The sequence below is a fragment of the Fringilla coelebs genome (genome assembly GCF_963513975.1).
Source record: "Fringilla coelebs genome assembly, chromosome: 5".
Taxonomy (NCBI): domain Eukaryota; kingdom Metazoa; phylum Chordata; class Aves; order Passeriformes; family Fringillidae; genus Fringilla; species Fringilla coelebs.
The window spans coordinates 44455704-44482511 of NC_140033.1; the positions used below are offsets into that span (position 1 = coordinate 44455704).

The 26808-nt window shown below is 39.6% G+C and overlaps 1 protein-coding gene across 1 annotated transcript; it reads left to right on the forward strand.

The window, feature by feature from the left end:
* The first annotated feature begins 8662 nt into the window (after positions 1 to 8662).
* METAP2 (methionyl aminopeptidase 2) lies at positions 8663 to 26315 on the forward strand. The gene is made up of 11 exons (XM_084205611.1): positions 8663 to 8906; positions 9722 to 9823; positions 13226 to 13291; positions 13642 to 13744; positions 19023 to 19184; positions 20861 to 21042; positions 21124 to 21218; positions 21304 to 21400; positions 21924 to 22027; positions 24272 to 24387; positions 25524 to 26315. Exons 1-11 carry the CDS (start codon positions 8750 to 8752, stop codon positions 25774 to 25776), a joined length of 1437 nt encoding a protein of 478 aa, XP_084061737.1. The 5' UTR covers positions 8663 to 8749; the 3' UTR covers positions 25777 to 26315.
* The last annotated feature ends 493 nt before the right edge of the window (positions 26316 to 26808 follow it).

Sequence of the window (26808 nt, forward strand, 5' to 3'; positions counted from 1 at the left end):
TAAGATAAAATCTGAATATGCTTATAATTTTGCTAGTGTACAGGAACCGTCAGTTAAATAGCAAGATATAACAGTAAAAATTCAGAAACTGTGCTGCAGAGACAAAATTATACAAGTTAACTTTAATAACTTGTAAGTAATTAATACTTACAATTACTTATCAGCAAAGATTTTTCATTTAAACTGAGCCTGCTTTATAAATTTCAATGTTTCTTCCTTGGAGAATTGATCAGACAGTGTAAATCTTAACTATCCTGATACCTGCTCCGTTCCTTTATACTATTTAAGCACTCTAGTTGGTAATCAGAGAATGGATGATGTATTTGGAAGCTACCACATATTTTAAACCCTTGTCCAGTTCTGTATGGGGATCCTCCAGGGTGTTAAGGCTACCTTATACTATGATAGAAGGCTTAAATATAAGCAGCATGAAGAAGTTTAGAGACTGTCCTGTAAGACAACTGTGGTTGCAGCTGCACTATGGCAGGTATATTTTACTTAGTAAATTATTCAGAAACAAGAACTTAGTGGGTAAGAGTTGTAGACACAGAAATCCATGACCTGCTGCTGGTCATTCCCTTTATCAAATCAAGAAAATAAGCCTGTGATGACAGACTAAGCAAATGGGAGCTCCCAAGGGGCAGGAAAGGGTATGGTCAGGTTAGTGGAAGCTGGTTGTCTCAACCCTTTATGTGTTCATCTGGGATTAAGAAAACTCCAATAGCTGCCAGACTATAAAGTGCACTTGCAGATGCACTGGCAGAGTGCTGAAAAGAAGTGTGCACAATCTTGAGATTGCTGACACAGAAGAGTAAGAGGCTGCCCGGGAGCACAAGAGCTAAGGGTGGAATCAATACTCTTGCAAACTTAATAGCTAAGAGACACCAAGAGCCTGCAACTTTACACCAGAGCACTTCAAAAATTATTTGTTACAGCCAGAAAAGAAGTGGACGCCACATTTTCAGAAAACAACAGAAGAGATGGTATCATTTAGTTCATTTAGTTCAGTACCCATTTATTTGGTTATGGAGCTGATCCTCCATGCTAGGATGTCTCTGCAGCACTTTTAACCTTCACCAGCCAAGGAACTTCAGTTCTGCAGCCCCAGTGGCACCTGACCAACTTCATGGCCAGCATCAGGAAGAAAATGAACAAATGCTTTTTTTTTTTTTTTTACATGGCAATGTCCTTAAAGAAATCAAAAGATCAGTGCAGAGTAAGCAGTTCTTCCCTTCAGATCATCAAATCTGTCCATCTTTTAGGCAGAACTAAACTAAGATATAATGCCTTGTGAAGAACTTTTTAGTTAGTCCAATAGTTCTCTCATTCAGAGCAAAAGTGGAATTATGTCAAATATATGTGATCAGACGGTTTCCAGTAGGAAAAGGCTTAATATAATATCTGAAAGCAGTTAGTCACCCTGTATTCTACTAGCAAAGAGTAGATCTGCAGTGGCTCTGTAGAAGACCTTGGTGGCAGATGATCAGAAATAATCAGAGAAAGACTGGATATTTAACAAAAATATTATATCCAAAAATCAAGGAGAATTATTGTTTGACAATTTCTCCCTTATGCTAATCCATACTTCAGTTAAATCAGACATTCAGAATAGCTATTCAGGTATTGCATAATTCTAACCACCTCTGCTAAGAGCCATATAACTCTTACCTCTTTCTTCACAGATGTTGGAAGAGAGTGAGAAGCTGATTGTGATGGGTGCCTGACTGGCACAGCAGGAGCTAGACAGGAAGAAAACAGATTGCAGTGCTTAGGATCATATATTGAAGGGCGAGTCTGCTTTCAAAAACATAAACCCAAAGATGTTTTGGAGGTATTTTTTGTTTTGTTTTGTTTTTTTTTAAAGAGGAAGACTACAGTAGCACCTAGAGAGCTAGAACGGGCTTGACCCCAACCTGTGGTTCTGCACTGAGGATTACTTACATTTGCTGAATGAAATGCTCTGGATGCAAATATTTTTGCTGGCGCAATATGTTATGACTCTATCACTCACCTTGAAAGAGGAGACTAAAAATGCTTTGATAAATGGTTTGAAACATTGCCCAGTTTCACTGGCTTTGTTCTTCTAAGTGTTTGTACCTCTTGCTTCAGCTGCAAAGTTATTTCATCATGTCCTAAAACACTGCTATGCAGAGAACTGCAGTATAACAAGCTATAAAGTGGAGCATGTTGGATTAAGCAGCCAGCTGAGAGTGTAGACTTAACAGAAAGTGCTTTCTACCCTTTGGAGACATTACAACACAGCACATTTACACAGCATGACCTTACCTTTACTTCCGAGAGACATGTTTGGTGCTGTCTCAGGTTTTCTTCTTTCCTTTGTAGTGCAGGCTGGTAAAGCAAAGCTTTTCTTGCATTGTTCTCTTCCGATGGCAGTGATTTCACACTCCATACATTTGGATTCAAGAGCGCTGCTTTCAGCCTCCTCTGAGACTTGGCTTCACCTGGTTCCACACTTTTGCACACTGGTGACTTCCAGGGCTAATTATGGTAATCAATCCCCTCACTAAGCTCTCTCCAGCAACAGGTTAGCATGTTACCAGTCTCATACCCAGCAAGGAGCTGCAATTTCTCTCCAAGTTCCTGCAATATGCTGGCAGCCACAGACTTACTCAATACATTCAATGATGAGCGCCCATCTACCTGTGGGATCAAAGATGTTGGGCAGATCCTTGGGTTTGAGACCTTCATAGTGGTTATACACAGGGACACATCATAAAACTGGGTATTTTTATTTTCTAGTTGTATCACTCTTTAAGAAAGCATCCTCATGCATTTCAGTATGCTCCTCTGTACAGATGACACTCCTGCCTTGAATTGGGCTGAGGAGAAAAAAAAAAAACTGTATTATTCAGTGAGACCAGTCCCAGTTAAAAACCCCAGAAAGCAGACTGGTTATCTTTGCTCCCACAGTCGTATCTGAACAGGCTGGCAGTGTGCCCCTACATAGCTGAGACAGGAAGACACTCCTAGATCAAGCTTAGAAACACCTGTGCAGAGCAGCATAAGGAGATTTAGTGCAGCCAGTGCCAAACCAGGATCCCTGCTGAAGCGCAATACAATGTAATTTAACATGTTTATTGATTTCTCCTCTCCTATGTAAAATTATCTACTCTTGCTCCAGAGAATGATAACCAAATAAATCTAAAATGTTCCTTTCTTATGTGTCACATGCAAAGAACTTTTTGATGTAATAAAACTTTGAGTGTCTAAAAACATTTTCTTCAGCAGCTACTCATTCTATCTATCCTATTTTCTTTTTGGCTTTTTTTTTTTTTTCCAGTTTGGAAACTGTGATTTTCTATTGTTTTGAGAGGGACATATTTATTATAATTGGAGGCTTGCCAATGTGGAAAATTTCTTAATAATTTTTTGAGTTTTACAATCTAAAATACAAAGAAAGTTTACCAAGAAAAGTCTTAGTCTTCAAGCCTCTAAACACAAACAAGCTTTGCCGTAACCACACGGTTACCCTTTCCAGTTTCAATGGTAGCTTCTCTCACTCTCTGAAAGCACACAAGTTCATAAACTGAAACAATCTGGAGTAAATTTCTGAAATTCCAAAGCAAGTTCAGCAAAACAAGGTTTGTCCTTGGAACAAACATATCAGTTTAAAGCAAATGTGATGAGATCTGAACTTAAAACCCAGTTATCCCGGGGAGTCACACCCCAGAGGAATGCTGTGAACACTGGCTCCAAGTACATTAGTCAGCAGACATGAATTTCATGAAATGCACAGAGCTCTGCAGCCAGCAATGTGCTATTGTTCAGTCCAAGCCAAAACAGTAGAACAAAGCTATTCTGCGGCATTATATAACTAACTGCTCAAAGTTTTTAAGTTAAATATATTAAACTCATGAAATGCTGACAGCAGAAATGAACATTAGGTATCACAGCTCAAGGAGGTAGGGTTAGATGTAGGACACTGTCACCTTCCCACTTCCCTCTCTCTGCTCACACTGCATGGCAGAGTGCCAGTTCCAGCCCGGTGCTGCCCCTGTCTCACCTGCTCTGTCCTGGCTACATCTATCCTGGGGGTAAGTTTTGTGCTTCCCTTGTAAAAGTAGTTGACAGAATCTTCCTTGCTCCCACCACTAATGGTGTCACATCATTACCCAGCAGTAAAGCCGGGGGGAAGATCTACAGTGAAATACAAGAACAGTTCTTGTCTTTCTCTTTCATTCTTGTTTTCATCTACAGCAAAATGAATGACTGTTTCCAATTTAAGACCGGAGGAGGTGTGAAGGTGAAATAGAAGACTATCCTGGGCATAAAAGAAAATACCTGGTGAAAGAAATATAGAGGTATTGCCTCCAGCATTGCAGCTGTAAACGTTACTTCCATTACTCCCCAGAATGCAGAAGGGGTGGAGCAGAGAACCCAGAGGAAGGCTGCTAGTCAGCAGGCTGTGAAAAAGAAATTATTAGTGTTTTTCACACTAAATTACTTTCTGTGTGAGGTCTTGAAAATTTTCTTCAGATACCTTCAATGTGTAAATAAGAATACATTAATACATCAGTGTGTTAAATTATATAAAATTGATTACAAATCTCAAGTTCAAAATATAACTTCCTGATAATTTAGGTTCATACCACTCTAAACTAGGGTTTTTAGGAGATATAACCTACAATTATTTCTGAGGCCATACAATGTCTCAGTTTGTTATTTGAAAAAGACTGCTTCCACCTGCAGTTATGGCTCAGTGAGTACATCAAGTAAGATGCTTTCATTACAAAAAATAATTTTTATGACTCCATCATAAATACCAAAAAAATTATTTAAAAACAGCAGCCTAGGGTCTCAGCTTCCTTACCAAGACTAGGCACAGGCACAGAGATATGCTGTCAGGGAGACACTCACTGCAGCATGTCCTAATGTATGTTTCTGCACACCTACCTAATGCAATAGCTCCTTGTCACAGAAATTTCAGGAGTCCTCCTGAGGCACTGACTTGTTTTGTTCACACGAATCTTGTAGTTTAAGAGCAATTTGAAAAGTAAGCTCTAAAGAAGGCCTTAAGCTGACTTACTTTCATATTTCACAGCATGCATCTATTGATGCAAACTGAGAAGCATTTGCTTCGTCCCAGTCTGAGTACACACACAGCAGACTGTGCTTCTCACGGTGACTTTCACCACTCAGGGAGGTGAAATTTGCTTCTTTTCAGAAGCACTCATACATCCCTTGAAACCTGTCCTCCAAGGGACACAGATGTTGGGACAGCAGCTGAGGCAGGGCAGTACATTTGGATCACAGCTGACAGGCTGTAATCTAACTGGTGTTCAGCAAAAAAAAAAAAAAAAAAGTGGAAAGAAGACCACAGTGAATAGAGTTAAATGTGAATTTTTTGTCTGTTTTGCCACATTGATCTTGCTACTTCATCTAGGTCAAAAGAAAATTTTAGAGATGACTGAGGAAGTACAAGAATCCTTTGTCCTCAGCAATGGGAGACAAGGAATATCTTTCCTTCTAGAGTCCATAAGATACATTTGCTCTCATGCAGGAAACATTTCCTTGTCTACTTCCAGCATTTACACCTAATATTAAAACTCTGGTCATAAAAATTTTCCCATTGACTTCAGTGAATTTTTAGAGCTGAGTAAGGACTATGAGTTTTGGCCCTCAGCTAGGAAAAAGAGTATTAAAATGTCATAAATACATAAATAATGGCATCAGTCCCAGAAATACAAACAGAAACAAGTATAACATGCCACTGTTCAACTCTTCTGGGGGCTGATATAGGCCACTTACTCCCTAGTTGTCCTTGCACACACTCTTTCCAGGATTACACCACAGCTGTCAGAGACAGTTCCCCCACTCCGTTCCATGCCATTTTTTGACACTTACATACGATTTGAAAACAAAACACAAAAAACCACACAACATGCCCTAAAAAAAAGTCTTTTTCTGAAGATCATAACTTTGTTTGCTCGGAAAATAGTGCAATTGGAGCAATCTCCTTAGAGGAAAATAAGAGGAGGTGACTCTCCGAGTTGTCTTTCAGAAAAGTGTTTCAAATCCTGCTAAATGTTTTGGACTGCATTCAGCCCTTCCCTTAATTCCCCAGCCAATGCCTTCCTTTGTCTGGGAGGATGGTTAAGAAAAACAAATAGTGAGAAAACAAAATCCTCCAGCTCAAAATGGTACTCACAGGTCTCTCCTGGCCTATGGCCCGGCCAATACTTTCACCTTATCATGCTGTCTAGTACACCATGCAATTGCATAATAGCATCCATTAATATAATGTGTATTAAATGCTAGGACCAGCTGACTGGCAATAATAGAAGAAGGACAAAAAACTCTGAGCTGGCAAGGGCATTTACAAGGTGTGTCTCACTCTCTCTGCATCCATGAGCTTAGATCCTCTTAAAAGCAGCCAGATGGGGAATGTGGAACCAGTTGTTCACATTAATGTTTGCTTTGTCAGTGAAATCAGGCCAGCTTCTTACTCCCACTTTGCAATTTTTTTTATAGATCATTCCTATTTTTGCACATTGGTTATCATGCTATTCCCCTCTTAGTTATCCATATTCTCTTATATATGGTGCTAATTCTGGGTCTGGAAGTAGCATAACCTGGAAAATGCTTAACTTTACTTTGTCCAATGTGCCCTCTCCCCTGAGAGCCTGATGAACACAGCCTGGGTCCAACAACACCATCTCAAACTGAGGAGACACTCAAGTAATCCTGCTTTTTCTAGCTCACTCACAGTTTGCTTTCACTCTGCTGGGTTTTATTACATTCTATGTTGAGTTAAGTATGACACCACTCTATAATTTATTTTCAGTCTACTTTTTTAAAGAAAGGAGTTTTATGTGAAGGTTAATTTTCACACAAAATTGGTGGAATAACACACCCAAACATAATGACACTTGGACACACTTTCCAAAAATTGTCAGCTGAGTAAACAATAGCAGGTCAAAGAAATGTCCCCACCTAAACAGAAACAGGCCAAATTGCTGAACCATGTGGCCCAAGCCATCTCGCCCTCTATGTTGGGGTATTCACAGTGACTATGAATGGTGCCAGAGTCATTCTGGGGTGGAAAGAAATAATGCTCTGAGAAAACTGCCTCTATTAGTCCAGCTGACCACAGAAACATTTATTCTGCTTGTGATTTTTTTTTTCCTCTGATGCATTTGCAGATCTCATGATTGCAGCTTCTGCATGAGATGTGTTCTTATTTTATATGTCTCTGGCCAATATATCTCCTTCTGTCTTCCCTAGGCTTCTGTAGACTTTAGGGACTCCTTTATCTGTCACTTCACTTCTAGAGTCAACAAAATCCATGGTCTGGCAACCTGTTTTGGCACACACCAGATCAAATGGAACAGGAGCACAATCACTCTTTCAAGCTTTCAAAGGCACTAGAGGGGTCAGAGCAGGGGGTAGAGCAGTCTGATGTATGAGAGACTAATGGATTAAAGCAAACCACAAAATCACTGCTGTCAGATATCCTGGGACCATTACAGTGCTCAACTACAATAAACACACAACAGGAAGATGTAAGATGACTCAAAATGGAGAATTCAGGGAATTTCATCATTGATGCTCCCCCTTTCTCCTGCCACCATCCACAAGAAAACCCCAAACCAAACCAGTTCTGTAGATTCTGCTTCTACCTCATTAGAAGACTAGAATAGAAAGCAATAAATCCAGAGTGTTCTAGGCAGAGTTAGTGCACTTGCTTTTGTGTCACCCATTCTCAGTGTGAGAGCAATGGATGGATATCATGCTGCCATGACACTCGCCTGGAGCAGGATGGCCTTTGATCAGTACTAGAGCATTAGTTTAGTTCTTTTGAGTTCTGTTCTTGCTGGGAATTGTATCAGGTCAGGAGTGAGGAGATGCCCATGGGTGTGAGCCAGGGAAGGGGCAGATGGAATCAGCCAGGCTCGGCGGGGCCAAGGGGGCAGAATTTGTACCTCAAGAAGGAACAAGGCATTACCAGCTTTCCCAAGCAAAGACCTGCCTGCAGAAGCATTTTAAAACATAGCTATGCAACACAAGGCCCAGTTTTAAACTTCGTATGTTATAAATTATAATGGCACTATACTATACCATGTTATGTTCAAGTATACCAAGGAGGAAAAGTATTTTTCAGCCAGCATGGTTATACTAGTAGAAAACCTGTGAAAAGTATAAACTCAGTAAATGAATTTTAAGGATTGGGCTGATTTAATACTTCATTAGTGGATCCTGGCAAATTTGGCATTTTGCCTTGCTTTTCTACAGAGTAGTAGAAATGGGACAAGGCACTGTCCTTATCATGTATTAGAAGCTTCCCTTTTTTGCCCTATGTGACTTGGAAGAAGTGATTTTTTTCCCCTTATATTATTTTCATTCTGTACACCAGTTATCTCTCGTGTTAGTCACATCTCCTCAGTGCCCTCAAATAGTAAAACCCTAACAATCTTACGTGCTGTAAGGGAACGTAGCAGCTGTTCCTTCTGACGGAAAGGGCTGTTTTTATAAGATTTCTCCTTTCCATTTTTTATCGCTCCGCGCAGCCGGGAGCGGCCCGGGCCGCGCCCCCGCCTCCCCCCTCACGGGCCCGCGCGCGCACCCCGGCGGGGCCGCGCGTGCGCGGCGGAGGGCCCGCCCCCTCCCGCCCTCCCGGCGGAGTCCTCCCCCGTCCCGGCGTGCCCCGCGCGCACCACAGAGCGTGGCGCCGGCCCCGCCGCTCTCCCCGGCTCGGTCCGTGCGCGCGAGGCGGCGCGGCCGCGGCGACATGGCGGGCGTGGGGCGGGCGGAGGAGCGGGAGCAGCACCTGAACGGCGAGCTGCCCCCCGAGCCTGAGGACAGGGACGGCGCGGCCGGGCTCGGCGCCGAGGATGGCGCCAAGAAGAAGCGCAAGAAGAAGAAGAAGGGCAGAGCGGGCCCTGCGGGTAGGGGCCGGGCCGCGCCGCGACCCTGCGCACACGGGCTGGGCGGCGTGCGGGGCCTCGGGCCGGCACACCGGGACGCGGGCGCGGCTGTGTGCGGACGGGGGTGGCTCAGGGGTCCCGACGTGCGGGTGCGGGGCGCCGCCGAGGCCGCTGTCCCGGCCCCTGGCAGCGGTGTGGGCTGCGGGGGATCCCCGCGGCTCGGAGCGGGCTGGCGGTGCCCGGAGGATGCTGCTGCCGTTCGGCTGTGGCCGGGAAGTCCTCCCCTCTCCGGTGTGCGCAAGAGAAGCCACCGCTTCCCTCACCCTCTCCTATGCCCCGAGGGGAGAAAGGTGTAAGACAGCCGCTGTAAAAGTCATCCCGCCTGATGGAGGCTCTGCACCCCTCCCAAGTTCTCGGAGAGAGCTGGAGCAAGTCTGGGCAAATAGCGTAAAGGCGCGATGGTTTGGGTTTGTTTTAGCAGGCCATCAGTTAGCCATGATCGTGCTGTGCGTTTATAATTATCTACTTCACGCCCATATTATCTCACAAGAGCAGGCTGCTGCTATGGGAAGAAGAATTAGTTACCCGGGCAGAAAAAAGTAATCAGAAGTGTCCGGCTAATTTACCTTTATATGCAGGTTTCATCAACAGCACCTGTCACTGTACTGTCCTACAGCCTTACACTCTGGGGCTGCTTTAAGAGAGAAAAAGGCGTTAGGTGCTCAGGTGTCTGTGGGATGAGTACAACAAAATGTTTTTATGAAGCTTTGGGGGCTATTGGTTACTAACATGGAGCTAATGTTTTACAGTAAGTCATACTTTAACTTTACAAACAGGACAAGAAACTGATAAAGAAATGGAAGGCGCTCTTGATGATGTAGCAAAACAATTGGATAAGCAAGCCCTGGAGGAGAAAGAAAAAGATGATGATGATGATGGCAAGTATAACTTATATTTTCTTTTAACATTTTCAGTCTCAGCTTCTTCCAAGACTCCCTTTTAACAGACTGTTTACAGATGTCTTGGTATGATTTTGGTTGGGTTTCTTTTTGGAGAGGTGAGATGGAGCTAGCTATAGTTTCTACTTTTTGTCAATGATTTTGCTGTCACACAGGTGTGCAAATAAAAATAACAGCGATACAGGCTTTCTTAAAGGTTTGTGTTTTCAAGATCAACCTGCTGAAGGGGAATGTTTAGTTTGAGATAAGGTGAGCTATAAACCATTCTCACTTGCATTACCACGGCCAGTAGACATTTATGTTCCAAATTATGTCTCTTATTCTTGGCTTAAAACATACAGAGAAAATTTCAAGGGAGCATTTTAATTAATAGGTTTTACAGTCTTTACCAGTGACTTGAAACCTTCTCATCTGGAATTATAATTTTTCATTAAAATTGAATTTGGGGGAGATTAATACGTAAGCAGGACACGCATTTTGTATGTTGCTTGTGCTGTGTAGCTGCTTTTCTAAGCCAGAACCTTGAAAATGTCTGTATTGAAATCCAGACCAAGTCCATCTTTTCTGTAGGAAGATCCAGTTAAGGTGCTGTATTTCCTTTGGTTTGATGGATGGTTCTCAACAGAAATGGATGTTTAAAAAAACACATTTCTTAAAGTGGTAATTTAGTTTCATTTTTTCTGAATTAGCATATGAAGTTTTCTCAACACTTTGAGCAGTCTGCTTAGAAATCTTCTTAGTTCACTTGCTGGAATTTGTCCTTCTGGAATGTCATTTTAATGAATTGGGTATGGAAGTTTTAAAAAATTCAATCAGAGTGCTGAGACATATTAAGTAACAAATTTATCTTTGACCATTACCAATCTGCAGCATCAAGTTTAATGCAGGTACTTTGCACAGAAATCTATTCTTATGGCTTCTTTTGTGGTATATTTCAGATTATGGAGTTGAAATTAATGCAATATGTGCTTTGCCATCATTGCAACTTTAGGAAGTATTGAGGAGGGTAATGCAAGCTGTATACAATGGAAAGAAATCTTTGAAATCATTAGAACAGAGTTGTGTCTCAGAAGAAATAACAATGATAGTTGCAGATCAGATGCTGTACTCTCCTATCCTTTTTACAGTATTAGTAATTGTATTGCACTATTAGAAAACATAAAACAGTGAAGTGATGCTATGACTGAATTAATAATCGCTCTTTTTTTCCACATATTAGACTTGGATGTGTTTCTAGTAAAAGTGATACTTTTGCAGAAAAGTTACAACTAATTGTTTTGAAGACAGCTGTGTTCTTGCCTGTACTGATTCTCACCAGTCACCATCTTAATTGTATAGCTTCAGAATTGTTTTTATAAGACATGCTGCATTAGATGAAAATCAATAAAATACCTACTTCCTTTTTCCCTTTTTTTTCCTCTTGATAAGCCTGTAACTGGATGGCCTCAAAAAGGAGACTCTATAACTTTTGAACTCTAGGAGAGATTAGCAAGTGCTCTTTGCATTTCCCTGGCCATGTTGAAATATGCTGATATATAATATTTTTGCATGATACTGTGCTAAGTTATTAAATGGCTGTACCGAAATGATACATGGTTGGACTTCTGTTTTGCAAAGACCTGAAATTGCTTTTCTGGTGACAATTTTTTTCCTTAGCAGCTAAGTAACCTGAAGACAAACAGTGTTGGTCAGATGCAGTAGTTCTGTTTCTGGCAGCACAGCTAGTCTGCAGCAGTCTTCAAGGACATGAAAGCATAGACAGGGCTAGTTTGGCTCACAGTTGGCAGTTTCACGTGCAGTGATGTATGAAAAAGCTACAATACGCAGATAGCAGCAGCAGCAATATTTAAGAAATGCTGGGTTTTTTTTTCTCTTCAGTTCAGGCCTAGCATTTGAGAAAATAATCCAGAAATCTCTTGGTGAATGAACTGGAGTATGCCTGATTAATTTCTTTTATGTATGGTTTGGGCATTGCTCAAGGTCAAGACAAATGTGACAAAGTTTTCACATTATAAAGAAATTTGTATGCACTGGTAAGGATTTTTGGTTGCCTGTGAAATACATATTGATGAAGAATCTGGTAGGTTGGGACCATGTTATAGATACAAAGTATTTATATTTACAATTTGTTACAGAAACTTAAATTATGATACTTAATGCCAAAATGAGCTGGGGAGGGGCAGGACTGGCTACTGAAATTTGCCCCAGCTGCAGCACTCATCATGGCATAAAATTGCTGATTATATTGACCATCATGAGAGGCTTGAAATCTAGTGACTGGAGCAGCTGGTCACTTTTGGTTTGGTTTTTAAATACAAGCTTCTGGATAAATACACTCAAAATGGAATGCTTTGACTTGATTCTAGAAGTTCTTTTAAATTTACTTCTTGCTATAGTTGAAAATGTTCTATATGTAGATGAGTAGTACTTGTCTACTTTGAAAAGAATTTGTGTTTAGGACCAGAAGGTTTAGGTAGCTGATAGCTCCTGAAGTACTGAGTATGAAGTAAGTAGGGGTTAGATGTTGCCAAATGTGAAGTCTGCAGGGTTTGGTTACCTCCCAGATGTGACTGTAAATGGTGTGGCTGATTCTTGGTGCTTACCTGCTGTGCTCTCTGGAAACCTCCCACTGGTATAGATTCATATGTTTTGGGTTAGAAGGGACCTTTAAAGGTCATCTGAACCAAGCCCCTGCAATGAGCTGGGGCATCTTCAGGCAGATCACGTTGCTTGAAGCTCCATTCAGCCTGACCCTGACTATTTCCAGATTCCAGGGGCATCTTCACCTCTCTGGGAAGCCTGTTCCAGTGTTTGACCACCCTTGTATCTCGCACATTCAGTGCTTTTGCTGAGAGTGTTATTTGTGACCTTCCCTGTTATCTCCAGATTAAATTTACCCTGGCCTAGAGTGCTCTCATCTTTACTCCTTTGGGGTCTTTACCTTTCCAGATGCAGCAAGTTCTTTTAGCTGAGGCATCAGAAGATGGTGTGGAAGCAGTAGTTTCTAGCTTTTTGTTAGCTGTTGTGTCTATTACAGTTCTCTCGTATCCTTTAACAATTCCACACGTCTATTTGCCTGAATTGAGAACAGAGGAATATGAGGTAGGACTTTCTGAAAACACTTTGCCTGAGATCTCTTTTTTACTCTGTTTGGTGATATGTTTGTTGTCAACTTTCAGAACTATTTTCTTAGGTCTGTGTTTGGTGTAGGGACTGAAAATGCTGATGTTTTGGTGGCAGCTTCTGGATGTTGTCTTTTAATCCATTCAGTTCTGCTGTAAGAGAAGTGTTTCCAGTTAGTCCAGATATTTTTGTGTTCTATTCAAACTTTGGTTCTTTTAAGATTATTTTATGTTCAGCTGAGCACTTTTTTTCCTATAGATGGAGAGGGTGAAGGAGATGGAGCAACTGGGAAAAAGAAGAAGAAGAAGAAAAAGAAGAAAGGACGTAGGTATCAAGTACACAAATACAGACTATGTGAATATTTGGTTTTAAGTGTGTGCAAGTGCTGCTCTTGCAGATGAAACAAATTTAGGGGTGCAGTTTGTGTTTTTAGGCTAAGTCTGGCCAAGTTGTCTTCTTTCTGGTATCCCTGAATGCCATTGAGGGCATTCATTGGCCTTGAGCATTGGTTAAATGAAGTCATATGAGGGCGTTGTGATACAATGTTGTCTTGGTAGAAGCCCAGATTCTAGTTAAGGGGATCTTAAATACTCCTGCTGTTTAACTTTTATGGTTGAAATAAGAGGGTTAGTATTTCCAGAGTCCTGTGTGTAACACTTTGTTATACTCAACAGCTAAGGTCCAGACAGATCCACCTTCTATTCCAATATGTGATCTATTTCCCAGCAATGTATTCCCAAAGGGAGAAGAATGTGAATATCCACCAACACAAGATGGGTGAGTGTTTTAAGCTTAAGGAAGAGATGCTTTCATTTTGATGTGCTGAAAAAAAAATATTAATGTGCAACTAAATGGACAAAATGAATAATGTACTTTGGGGTTTGCCTTTTTTTTCTTTAACTGGATTATCAAGGAACTCAATGAATACTGGTCTTCAGGCCAGAAATGTTTGTCTTTCTCTACCCTTTTAATTAAGGTATAGCCAGTATGAGCAGAATTGCTGTGAGGCAGGATGCCCTTGAGACCCATGGTGCTGACAGACTTTCAGCAGGCAGCTTGTAAGAAAAACTTTGTCTGAATTAGAAGTGAGTGAAGGTTTAAAATTCAGGGAGATGAGATACTATTATGCAGCAGTTTTGTGGCCATTGAGATGCCAATTTTTTGTTACTTATTTTTTGGTAGAGACATGTGAATCTCTCCATTTAATTTAAAAGCCTACATGGTATATTCTGTACCTTGCTTCTCTCTCTTGGAATTAACATGTAATTATTGCGACCTCACCTGTTTTTGTAACTCATAGTAATGTGGGAATAATGTGCAATTGCACTAAATAAACAACAGCTTCCAATGGCTCACTGAAACAGAGATCTGCACCCTTATGTTTTTACAGGAGAATACTATTTCTTTGTACATTGTTAGAAAGTAGGACATACTAACTTGAATGAGTTTTCCTGGTTTGTTTTTTTTTTCCCCTGTGTGAAGTGTTGTGGAAAATCATATTTTACCTGGTAGAGACACAGGATGCATGGCACGGGATTAGCTTGAATTGTATGCAAACTTGAATGAAAAGACCACGTATTACTGAAAATTTTTAAACTTCCCAGGAAATATTGAATCGAAGCTCTGAAATAATAGTTTAAACCACAGGGGGAGGGTGGGTAGATATTTGTATGTCTGAAAGCATTGTCTAGATTTCAATGACTTTTACTTCAGAATAAAAGTATTCTGGAATGTTGTTTTTATTGGTTATTTAAAGTCAATGCCTATTTCTCATGGAATGTAAGTTAAATAAGAGAAGTAATGCTTCCAGTACCCCCTATAAATTGTGTTCAGATTATATGGTTTCATTTTTATGAGATGAAAATTTGCTTTCAAGGAAGCTTTGTCTTCTTTTTCATTACTTTATTTGAACACAATTTCTAAGAGCAGCATTTTCATCAGCATGCTAATGATGTGCTTGCACAGGATAGTTCTGACAGGCTGATCCAGGAGTGATTCTTTAGTGTTTAAGACTTGGACCATGTTCATAAGAATATGATTTAAACCAGGAAATTAGATAATAAATAACTTAATCATGTATATAGTTTATTAACAAATAACACACTATTTTTACACCTCTAATACATACTCAGCTATTGAAGATTAAAATGTTTTCTCTGGTTTAACTACTGTTTATTGAAAAGAAAAAGGACAAAAACCATAAAAACAAACCTCCTTTCATAACAGGATTTAAGTGGTCTGTCTCTTCTGTACCTTCTGTCTCTTCTGATGTTCTGCTATGGAGGAAGAATATACGCTTCTAAGGAACCTGAAATAGTTTCCTCATGTAATGTGCTTAAGCAAATATGTGCTTAGTTTTCTTCCTAATTTTAATATTCAAATCTTGCTATGCTACTTTAGTATTTCCTAATATAAGCCACTACTTAAATTAGTAGCTGACATTAATGCCAGGATATTTCATATTCTGTGTAATTCCTTCCTTTTATATATTGGTGGAGCATTTTTGTGCCATGTCTTATTCATGCTGAGGTCAGTAGGGTTTTGCCTTTGATTTTTTTAAGAGTTGCACTTCTATTCTTAACTGTTAATGTCATGTGCTTTCTAAAGTTACCTCTCATCAACCCACAATTGTGTATTTTGTGTGAGAAGTTCAGCTAGAAGTGGGCGTCATTCAAATTTCAGCCTTAAAAAAATAGCAGATAATCAATATTTCCATAGACAACAGTCTAACAGGTTTAACATTTTTATATATCCAGTTGTTTTGGGGTTTTTTTTGGGACGTTCTTTTTTGGTTGGTTTTTTTTTTTTGGTGTTTTTTTTTTTGTTGTTGTTGTTTGTTTGTTTTTTTGGTGGTTTTTTTTTAAGCTTGCGTATTTTCTTGCAGATGTGGGAATTTGAAATGATACAACTGGGAGGGCAGAAAATAAATAAGTATTTCATGATACCCAAATTTTGTTAAATTAGAATTAAGGATTTCTTGACCCTGCCTACTTGTTTCTGCCTCTTTGCTGTTACAGAGTCACAGACTAGTTTGCTTTGGAAGGTACCTTGCAGATTAGCTAGTTCCAACCCCCCTGCCATAGGCAGGGACACCTTCCACAACTTCTCTGGGCAGTCTGTTCTAGTGCCTTTAACACCCTTACAGTAAAGGATTTCTCCCTAGCTTCTAATCTAAACCTACCATCTTTCAGTTTATAGCCATTACCCCTTGTCTTGTCACTACAAGCTCTTGGAAAAAAGCTCTCCGCTCTCCCTTTCAGGTTCTAGAAGGTGCTATGAGGTCTCTCTCCCCAGAGCCTTCCCTTCTCCAGGCTGCAGGGCCCCACCTATTCTCAGCCTGTCTTCATAGGAGTGGTGCTTACAGCCATGACCATCTTCATGGTCCTTCTCTGCACTCAATGAAACAGCTCCACATCTTTCTTATCTTGGGGGCCCCAGAGCTGAATGTAATACTCCAGGTGGGGTCTCACAAGAATGGAGTAGAGCGGCAGAATCACCTTCCTTGACCTGCTGGCCATGGTGCTTTTGATGCAACCCAGTGTATGACTTGGCTTTCTGGGCTGTGAGTGCACATTGCTAGGTCATGTGGAGCTTCTTGTCCACCAACATACCCAAATCCTTCTCCTCAGGGCTGCTCTCAATCCATTCTTCACCCAGCCTGTATTTGTGAGGGGATTGTCCTGACCCAGGTTGCAGAACCGTGCACTTGGCCTTGTTCAACGTCATGAGGTTCACATGGGCCCACCTCTCAAGCTCGTAATGGTCCCTCTGGGGGAAGATAATCTGGGGAAATTCTTTTCTGGATTTCTTTAATCACTATAATCTAAATTACAGTGTGATCCTGTAAAGATTTGTACTGGTGAAAACTGCAGGCTGTAACTGGAGTGAAAACCAAATGGTTTGGAGCAAGAGTTGAATTTCTTCAGCTGACATGTGACAGGCAGCACATTAGGGAAAAAAAAAAAGCTTGTTAGCTCATGTACCTGTGGCAGGACTTGATGTTTAGCATGAGGCCTTCATCTGACCAAAAGATTTTTCATGTGTCCTGAAGTGCTTAGGCCCTGGCAGAAATTCTTGTTGCCTCCCTTCCTGAGTTCCCAGGTGGCAGTAGTGCAGCTTTTTCAGCAAAATGCTTTGGGTCTGATACAGTGTTTTAACATGTAGAGGCGGTTCTGTCCCCCAGTTGACTTGTGTGAAGTGACTGTGTGCTGAAATACACCAAGACAGAGTGAGGATGGCTTCCTGCCAGTTTGCTGGAGTTTGCACTCAAGTCTGTGACAGATGGCAGAGCAGCTGCCCAGACTCTGTCAGCAATTCTTGCTACCAAGGGGTGTTCGCTGCTGGAATCCAGAACAGTCTGAAAGGATCTTTGAGTCTCTGTCCCCAGTGTTTTTCTGCAGTGCACCTTTTCCATCTTCAATGACTACTGTGCTGGCAGAAGTCCAGTTTTCTAGTGGCAGTGCAGGAGCCCAGGTTTTACAGCACGTTGCTTTCTTTTTTTGGTAGAACTTGCTAGATTGAGGCATATTGTAAGAGTAGTATGTGTGATGCTTGCTATTGGAGCAAGAAAACTTCTCAGAAAGGTAAATGTGGGATTTCTGCTTTACACCTTTATCTGAAAAGAAGCAGAAAGTTCAATGGAAACAAGCAAAAGGGTCTCAAAATATTTTGTACTCTCTGATCATCCTGAGAAAGATTTATGGAATAGCCTATTATCCTCCTTTATCTTTTCAACTATTTTGAAATACTCAGTATAAAGATAGATACTTATAAATCTACATATAAGTATATATTCTTAGTTCAAAATGCAGCAAAACTCAAGGGCATAGTCTCTTGGTTCACTTGTACCTGTTTTTTGGCTGTAAGGAAAACTCAAAATGGGGCTAAGATACATGTCTATGAAACAGGTAAAAAGCTACACCTTTGAATTTCAAAAACTAATCCTTTGCACTCTGTGTACTAAGTTGTTTGCTTAGAAGCAACTCATTTGCATTAATTTCTAAATTTGAAAATCAGTGTATTTCAGCTTCTTTAGTCCATCTTGCCCACCACCCATTTTCTTTGAAGACCCACCTACTAGCATGTGTAGCTGTGTATTGTTCTAGTAGTTTTTGTCTTGCACAGTATGTACAGAGTCTTTGAGTCATCACTAGGGTTTTTTGCACTATTATGTGGCTACAGCTTCACCATTTGAAGGGTTATCTCTACTTTGTAGTCAGAGTAGTCTTCTAGCTAAGTTCTGACAGTTGTTGGAATACTTTAATTATGTTTTTGTTTGTTTGCTTTCATGGAACTGTAGTTGCATTGGATTTTGCATAATACAGAATATATTCAAAGCTAATCTTATACTTAATTCTGTATTAAAAAATATTTCTGTACTTGGTCTATGAACCTACCAAAGAGCCTGAATGAGTGGTGCTCTCCTGTAACAAATGTTAATTCACCATCCAGGCCATTTAGAAAGTAACATTCCCTTGTGTCATACTTACCATGCACTGTGTTAGGTGTTATTACCTAAATATTCTGAGCATGACTGAAAATAATACTGGAGCTGCAAGCTCTTAAATTTTGAAGATGCTTATTGTCTGTGTCAGCAACAGTTTCTGGGCCAAGCAGCCACACTATAGTGCTGAGGTTCATCTCTATACAGGAACAACGCTGTCTGAATGAGTAAGATTGTGAAAAAAATAAGCTTTTTGCATGAGTAGAGCCTGATGCAGTTTTTTGCCCTGCTGAACTTAAGGTGGAATTGCAGGCATTAATATGAATTTTGTATGCCTTTTCTGTGTCTTTGGGCATCCTTCAAGCACCCTGCTTGTCTGGGCCTTTGGTAGGGTGTTACTGCCTTTCACAGCTGCTAGTCTGTGGTACTGATAGATTTTTATTTTTTTTATAGGCTTCCTTTATTCTGAAAATTGTATAAATCAGGATCTTTTCTTACACAGGGGAATGTAGACCTAACTGGTTAATAAACACTTTGCAGTCTTTAGACAGAAGCTGTAATGACTGTTGTGGTTATAGTAACTTTGTTTGAAACATTTCCTTTATTTTCAAGGCGAACTGCTGCTTGGAGAACAACTAGTGAAGAAAAGAAAGCACTAGACCAAGCCAGTGAGGAAATCTGGAATGATTTTCGGGAGGCTGCAGAGGCACACAGACAAGTGAGGAAATACGTTATAAGCTGGATAAAACCTGGAATGACAATGATAGAAATCTGGTGAGGACACACATCTTCTGGAAGACCTGTGCTGTAGATTTTTCTTCATTTTCCAGAGAGGGAGAAATTTAGTCTCAGTTTTGTGTGCTTAATTCACTTTGTGTTTTGTTTAAGGAGTGTTTGGGAGATTTGTATTTTAGGTACACAGCCAGTGTTGCCAGCTATTTCCTTTAAGTTTCCCCTTGCATTTTTAGCTTATGCAGTTTTACAGGGCCTGGGATTACACTGAATTTTAAACTAAGCTTTCCATGATGTTCTTGTACTTTGATTATATGCTTCATTTAGTTTTCAGTGCCTTTGCTACTCTGCAGCGGTGCTGGGAGAAGCAACAATAGCAGCACTGTTGCTGCTGCTTGCCAGAATTGTCATGAAATGCCATGTGGACAGTGAGATGCAGTCTGTGCTGTGGACTGGACAAAGAGGCATAAAACCAGCACAGCTGTGTATTCAGTCCAGGGCAGGAAGGTTTGGACTGTGTTTAGTCTTCTTTGACTGGTGTTTCTGGTGGAAACACAATGGGGTTTTTTATTCACAGTTAATAAGAAATAACTGAGCAAATGGATTCAGATGAATGTGAATTTCATTAAGTTTAAAGAAAAAATTAGCCTGGACTGATTTTTTGACTTTTCCAACTATTACTTTTTCTGTCCTTCAGTTTATCTAGATTGAATGTCTACTGTCCAAGTACTGCACGAATCCAGAACAGTTTAGCTTCCAAAATCAGGTGCTTTCAGCCTGGTGTGACTGAGGACTGTGCTGTCAAGAGTAGGATAGTAAGAAAGCTAATGAGAGCTGATCCCCAAGGTAACTGTGCAAGGATAACAGAAAGACATATTATGCCATGAGGAAAAGTAGAAGAAAGGCAGCTCACTAGTCTGGGTGAAACAAATCTGTCTTAGTGAATTATACAGTTTGGCTGTTTTAAGCAGTCATTTTCTCAAAACATGACTGTTCTTCCTAAAGGACCTCAGACTTGGGACCTTGCTGATTAAAACACGCTCCCTTTTTTCATATTTCTCTGGCTTTCTTAAAATCAGAGTTTGGTGCACTGCAGAGAGCTGCAGTTTACCTCATTCACTGACGCTGAAGGAGAATGCACCGTTGGGTGTGTATTTGTGGATTTGCAGTAGCTAGCATCTTGAGATTAGACAAGACCAAAAAACAAATGCTAGTCTCACAAGGTTTTATTTTATCATAGTTAACACTCTGGGTTTTTAAAAAGGTTGTTTTATAATCAGTTTTTTTAATAAATAATAGGCTTTACCTCCTTTTTCCCCACTTCCTTTTAAATCACAGTAATTGTAAAGAATGCATTTAATTTGCCTAAACTTTGGTTGTCTAACCTCTGCTGTTCGGGAAGGATGGGTTAAATGTAGCTTGTAAGGATAAATATTTTAAACTTAAATTAAAAACAATAGAGAAGGACTCCTTTTTGCCCAAGAAAGGGTAGAGAAAACAACATAAAGAACTGAAAATTGTTGTGTTGTGTCTATGTTTTTCAGCCTAGGTTTGTCTGTCTATTTAGCCTACAAATAGTTTGATTTGATATAAAAACATTTGCTTTAATATTTTTCTGAAGTTTTGTTCTTGCATTGATTTATTTGAAGTCATCATAAGAAATACAAATGACAACTGTCCTATTCTTTTTTTTCTTCTCCCTCCCCTCTGCCTTTCAGTGAAAAGCTAGAAGACTGCTCACGTAAGCTGATAAAGGAAAATGGTTTAAATGCAGGTCTTGCATTTCCTACGGGGTGTTCTCTGAATAATTGTGCTGCCCACTACACTCCCAATGCTGGAGATCCAACAGTCCTGCAATACAATGACATTTGCAAAATAGATTTTGGAACACATATTAGTGGTTAGTTTTCATTTATTAATTAAAACTTTGAGAATGTTCTTCAATGCAAATAGTATGAAGCTAACTAACTTCTGATTGCAGGTCGTATTATTGACTGTGCTTTTACAGTCACGTTCAATCCAAAATATGACAGACTATTACAAGCTGTAAAGGATGCCACAAATACTGGAATAAAGGTATGATGCTTATGTAAGTAATTTACAAAGACTTTTTCACTAAATGTTGTGATTATTTTCAATTTATATTTGCATTTATTTTCAGTGTGCTGGAATAGATGTACGTCTGTGTGATGTGGGAGAGGCCATACAAGAAGTTATGGAGTCTTATGAAGTTGAAATTGATGGCAAAACTTACCAAGGCAAGTTATTTTCTTCATATAGGGATAGTTGTTTTAGAAGTGTGTACCTGTATATAAATTTGTATAAATATTGATTTCAACATAGGATATTGAAATTACTTTTCTGCTAGAAGTATGGTATGAATCTTGCATAAATACATGTTTATGGCTGGCTTGCCTTTCCTTTGGAGAAACATTCTTGGCTTATACATCCAAATATTGCATGTCTAACAGATAAGATGAATGCTAAACAACAGTTTTGAACTGTACAGATAGTTTGATACTTGCTGTTTAGCTTAATTAATAAGCTTTTATTACTGTTGGAGTTGCTGCTCTTTAATAATGAGGCCTTGCTAAAGCATAAAAAACTAACCTGTGTCTTGGCTGGTGTTTGTACAAGATACGTGGATAGTTCTGTGTTTGGTTCCTGTGCAGTATGATGACTCACTATTACAATTTTAATATGGGATAACAAACCAAATTGCCTTAAAGGGTTCACCATTTGTTAGGAAATTGCCTGTAATATTCATGTTCTCTTCCAAAGTGAAGCCAATCCGCAATTTGAACGGACACTCCATTGGGCCCTATAGGATACATGCAGGAAAAACAGTACCCATTGTGAAAGGAGGAGAAGCCACAAGAATGGAGGTAAGTTGAGTTTTTTATTCCTTCTGTTAAATTTCCCCAGTATCATTGCAAGAATAGTATTTCTGTGCATTTTTGATTTGTAGTTTTTGTGATTCTGGTGAATAATTGCAGTGGAATAACTGCTGTACTGTGTAATGCTCCTGCGCAGGAGTAGTTCTCTCTCAGTGGCTTCTTCATTTTAGCCCTGGAGTGTTCAGGTATCTAATACTTCCTAAAACTGAAGCCTTGGAACAGTGCTATTTAAAAAACAAACCATGAAACAAACCAAAAGAAACCCACCACTGTTGAAACCTGAATGCCACAGTAATACTTACTGAAACTCCTGTATATTTATTTCTCAGTGTGTATATGGAGTGTTGGAATGTTGCATTTAGGAACATTAATGAAAAGAAATATGAAAAGGAATTTATATTTAAGGGTGAACTGGAATTCAGGAAATCGGAGTTTTCCGAATGACTTGCAGGTCATTCATACTCCTTGTTTGTTTCTTCTGTAATGAAATCTTCTCTCACTTAGGTAATTCTTGATAAATACATCTGAAGTGTAGTTTTGGATAACTTTTTGTGAGTACTTTTAGATATAGTATTTTTCCTGAGAAGCTTCCAATGTAGTTTTTCTCTGCAGATACAAAGTAATTAAGTGTATTTGTAGTTAATGTGAGAGGCTAGTCAAAGCTGTTGTTTGGATAGTGTTCTGGAACAGGGGAAGGGCAATGGCTGTAAATGATGTGACAAAGTACCAGTTGGGAAGGCAGTATTCAAACGTGGGACCTGAGATTTAGCCATCATTTTCACTGAAGCTCTTATTCTCATGAGATAAGATTTAAAAGATGGGTGATGAGACAAGAAGCTTTTAATTTTATTCTAAGCTTCGTCACTAATGATCACCAGTAAGTCTGTCAGGATAGATAAGACTTATTAAGAGCTGAATAGGCACAGGTGTGGTCTGGACAGGATGGTTTTTTGAGGTAGGCTAACTCTCATCACCCAAAACTTGTATCATAGTTGTTAACCTATGATGTGCACAAAAAGACAAAGTTTAAACTATGTTATCTATAAGATTGTGCAAAGGGATTAAGAGTATTGGAAAAGACAGAAAAGACAGAAAAACTTGTGTGTTCTTCCTAGTTTGACTTAGTTAATGGTTTGGTTTTGGAGAAAAGACTTTTTCTAATTTTTTCAGCTTCTGTAGGTTACTTAGGACAGAGTCGATTCTACATCATTAAGTACGGTGAGTCTGACAGTGAAGAATGTGCAGCGTAGCCAAGGTCTTGCTGTACTGTGCTAATTATAGTATCAAACTGCAATCCAGGGAGTTTTTTGTGACTAACAGAGCCTCTGATGATCCTTATTCAGAAAAAGTGGGTTTTAAGTGAATCTTGTGGCAGCATTGTATGGGGCTTTTTGAGGATTGGTATTTTAAATGAGTCAGTTGAATATTCAGGGACATCTTCAAAAGTTTGTCTTGAATTTGAAGCCTGTTACTGCTTTTCATATGGCTTCTCATTCTGGGCTGGTGGCTTTAAAAGTAGCTTAATGAAATAAGCAGTGAGCTCATGGTGTCCGTCAGTGTTTGATGCCCCTGGCTTGTTAAGTCCCTGTCACAGTCCTGCTGTTAAGGATGTGTGAATGCACTTGGCAGAAATGAGTCTGTATAATGGCATTTCAGTATGTTCTGGCTAGAATTTTGATAATGCCCTTGCAGATATGTATCACCTTCATTTCTTGAAGAAATTCATTTTGTGGAAGGAAAATGAGCAGGTTAAGGGTAGATACTAGCACCTGTTACCAGAAAATTCTTGCAGAAATTAGGCAGAAAGTTCATCAGTGCAGTAAGTGTCTGTAATCAACATCTATTTGCTATGTCTAAACTATACATATCCTAGGACTTACACCTGAACAGCACAGGAGAAGTACGTCCAGGTAGCAAATACAGTTTCTTGGCTATGTTAGATGTATGTCTTGACAATGTTTTAACTGCAAGGACTTAGAGAGGTTGTGACTAGAAACATGCTGATGCTTCTGGCTTGAAATAAAATGCTACTAATGTAAATAGCTGATGATTTGGAGATACCTGTAACTAATGTGTGAAATCTCCATGCTGAATTTTTTCTACATTGATTTGACAATTGAATCTATACACATTTAATTACTTGTATTCAGAAGTGTAATACTGAGATGTTGTATCAGAATGACACGATGTCACATTTTCATATTGCAACATGTTCCTTTTTTCTGTCCTTAGGAAGGTGAAGTGTATGCTATAGAAACCTTCGGCAGCACAGGAAAAGGCGTTGTTCATGATGATATGGAGTGTTCTCATTATATGAAGAACTTTGATGTCGGGCATGTGCCAATAAGGTTGGATTTTGTTAGAGTATTTTGATACCACCCCCTTGGGATTCAAATTTGATACAATGCATAATTAATAAGGCCATCAGAGGACTCAAAGGGCAGTACTAGCAATACTGTTACAAAATACACTCTGATTGTTAAGGTGGAATAACACAGAAATAATTCTGAAAATTATTCAGAAACTGAAAATGGGGAAAATATGTTTTCAGAATTTTATATTGTCTTTTTAACAATCTTCCTTTTTTTTTTTGATGCTTAGTAGTATATAGATTATATTTGTGTATTCACCTGTGTATTAAATGTATAGTGGGTTTTTTAGTCAATATCTGTACTGTGGTTGTGTGCTGCAATCTTTGTCTTACTGCTGTTCCCAGAATCTGTTAAGCTATTTGTGCCGTCTGTTTTATTTTATGGATATTTTGAGAGTTTTGAGTTTTTGTTTTAGTGCATTGCTGTAAAATGAAGAAATTCCTCATTTTTAATTTCACTGGGTTTGCATTTTGTGATTTCTAGGAGTGCAACATATTTTCTGAAACAAAGACCACTCAGGTCAGAAATACAGCAGGCAGACATGCTTTTCCATAGCCCATACTAGGAATGTGAAAGAGTATGGGAAGAATTAGACTAAAGATCACAAAGGAACTGCTTAACTGCAATTAAGCTTAGTTCTCAGAAGATCTATAAATATATTTTTTTTTATGCCTGTATATTGTAAGAAGTATGAATAAAAAGCTTACTGAGTATTTACTTCAGAAGTGAAAACTCAGCAATTTAAACCACCAAGCTTTGCCAAAATTAGTTCAGATTACCGACCACTCTGAACCAGGAACAATTCTGTTTTTCTTTATAAAATGAAATGTTCTTTTATTTTTTAAGAGAGATATTTCTGTCTCTGTTTAGTTTAGCTTGCAGATAGGTTCACAATCTGTTTTGAAGGATACCTGTTTGCCAGGAGGAGAGTGCTTAATTTTCTAAAGAGAACATGTGATTGATGTAGAAAGACATCCCAAGTCTAGGCAGTCTAAAAAGACCTTGCAGTCTGACCTTATTCTTAGTTGGTGTGGTTTATTTCTGTAGTGAATGCATGCTGGTGATAACTCTTTCTTCTCCAACGCATTCTTGTTTGGCTTTTTCCCTCCAAGGCTTCCAAGAGCGAAACACTTGCTAAATGTTATCAACGAAAACTTTGGTACTCTTGCCTTCTGCCGCCGGTGGCTGGATCGCCTGGGGGAGAGCAAATACCTGATGGCGCTGAAGAACCTGTGTGACCTGGGCATCGTGGATCCGTACCCGCCCCTGTGCGACATCAAGGGCTCCTACACGGCGCAGTTTGAGCACACCATCCTGCTGCGCCCCACCTGCAAGGAGGTCGTCAGCAGGGGTGACGACTACTAACTCAGAGCCACCTCAGCACCTTTATACTCCAGGCTTTCTTGGAACATACTCTACCAGAATTAATTTGCAACACATTGTCTGTTTTAACAGTGGACTGATGTTAATACTTTCCATATTTGGAAAGGAAGGAATTTAATCTAAGGCAAGTCTTCTAATTGTAACTAACCATGGAAAAAGCTTTCAGGCCTTTAGAAATATTTCAAAAGTTACTTATTTTTTCTGTTCAGGGAAATATGTGCTATAAAGCTCAATTTTTAGTTTGGAATGAGTTATACATTTTGTTCTGAACATTTATGATAAAAGATGCTTTTCAAATATTTATATGACCATATTCCTACTTGAATGCTTTGAATGACTACACCTGATTTCTGCGCCCCAGTCCTCTATGATATTGCCTTTTAAACTTCCTGGAATCCATTTTGTAAAAAATAAAGATAAATTTTCAAATCTGAAAATATATATAATTTTTAGAAGTCTGGTTATGATTCTGGTCAGGAGTCCACTGGGAAACTGCTCTATTAAATATTTTACAAACTTGATTTGCCATTTCTTGTCTTGAAACTGGACCTTGTCTTACCCTTCATATGGAACTTGGCCTTTTATGCTTGTTTAAATAGTCTTGTCAGTGCTGGGATCCAGGGCAAGAAGTCATCAACACTTTACAGGGCAAAATGTGATAACTGCAGTAAAGGTGTATGGTAAGGGTTTTGAGTGTGCTAGTCTTTAGTTTAGACTTCAGCTGTATTAGAACATGTCAAATGCAGCTGGTGGTCTCTGCTGCTGGTGGCATCAAGATGCAGCTTTGGGCTGAAGTCAACTCAGTTTTAGTGTATGTGCCTACATAATCTTTGCCATTGGCATACCCTCTTGCACAGAGTCAAATTTCATGTGATTGCCTGTCTTTTTAAAGTTCACATTTGATTGCACAAGTGATGGGGACAAGGAAAACTATTTATTTTCGAGTGTTAAAAGTTACTTCATGCAGAAAAAATAATCTGGAGTATTTGATGTTTTCTTGACATAAAAAGTCAT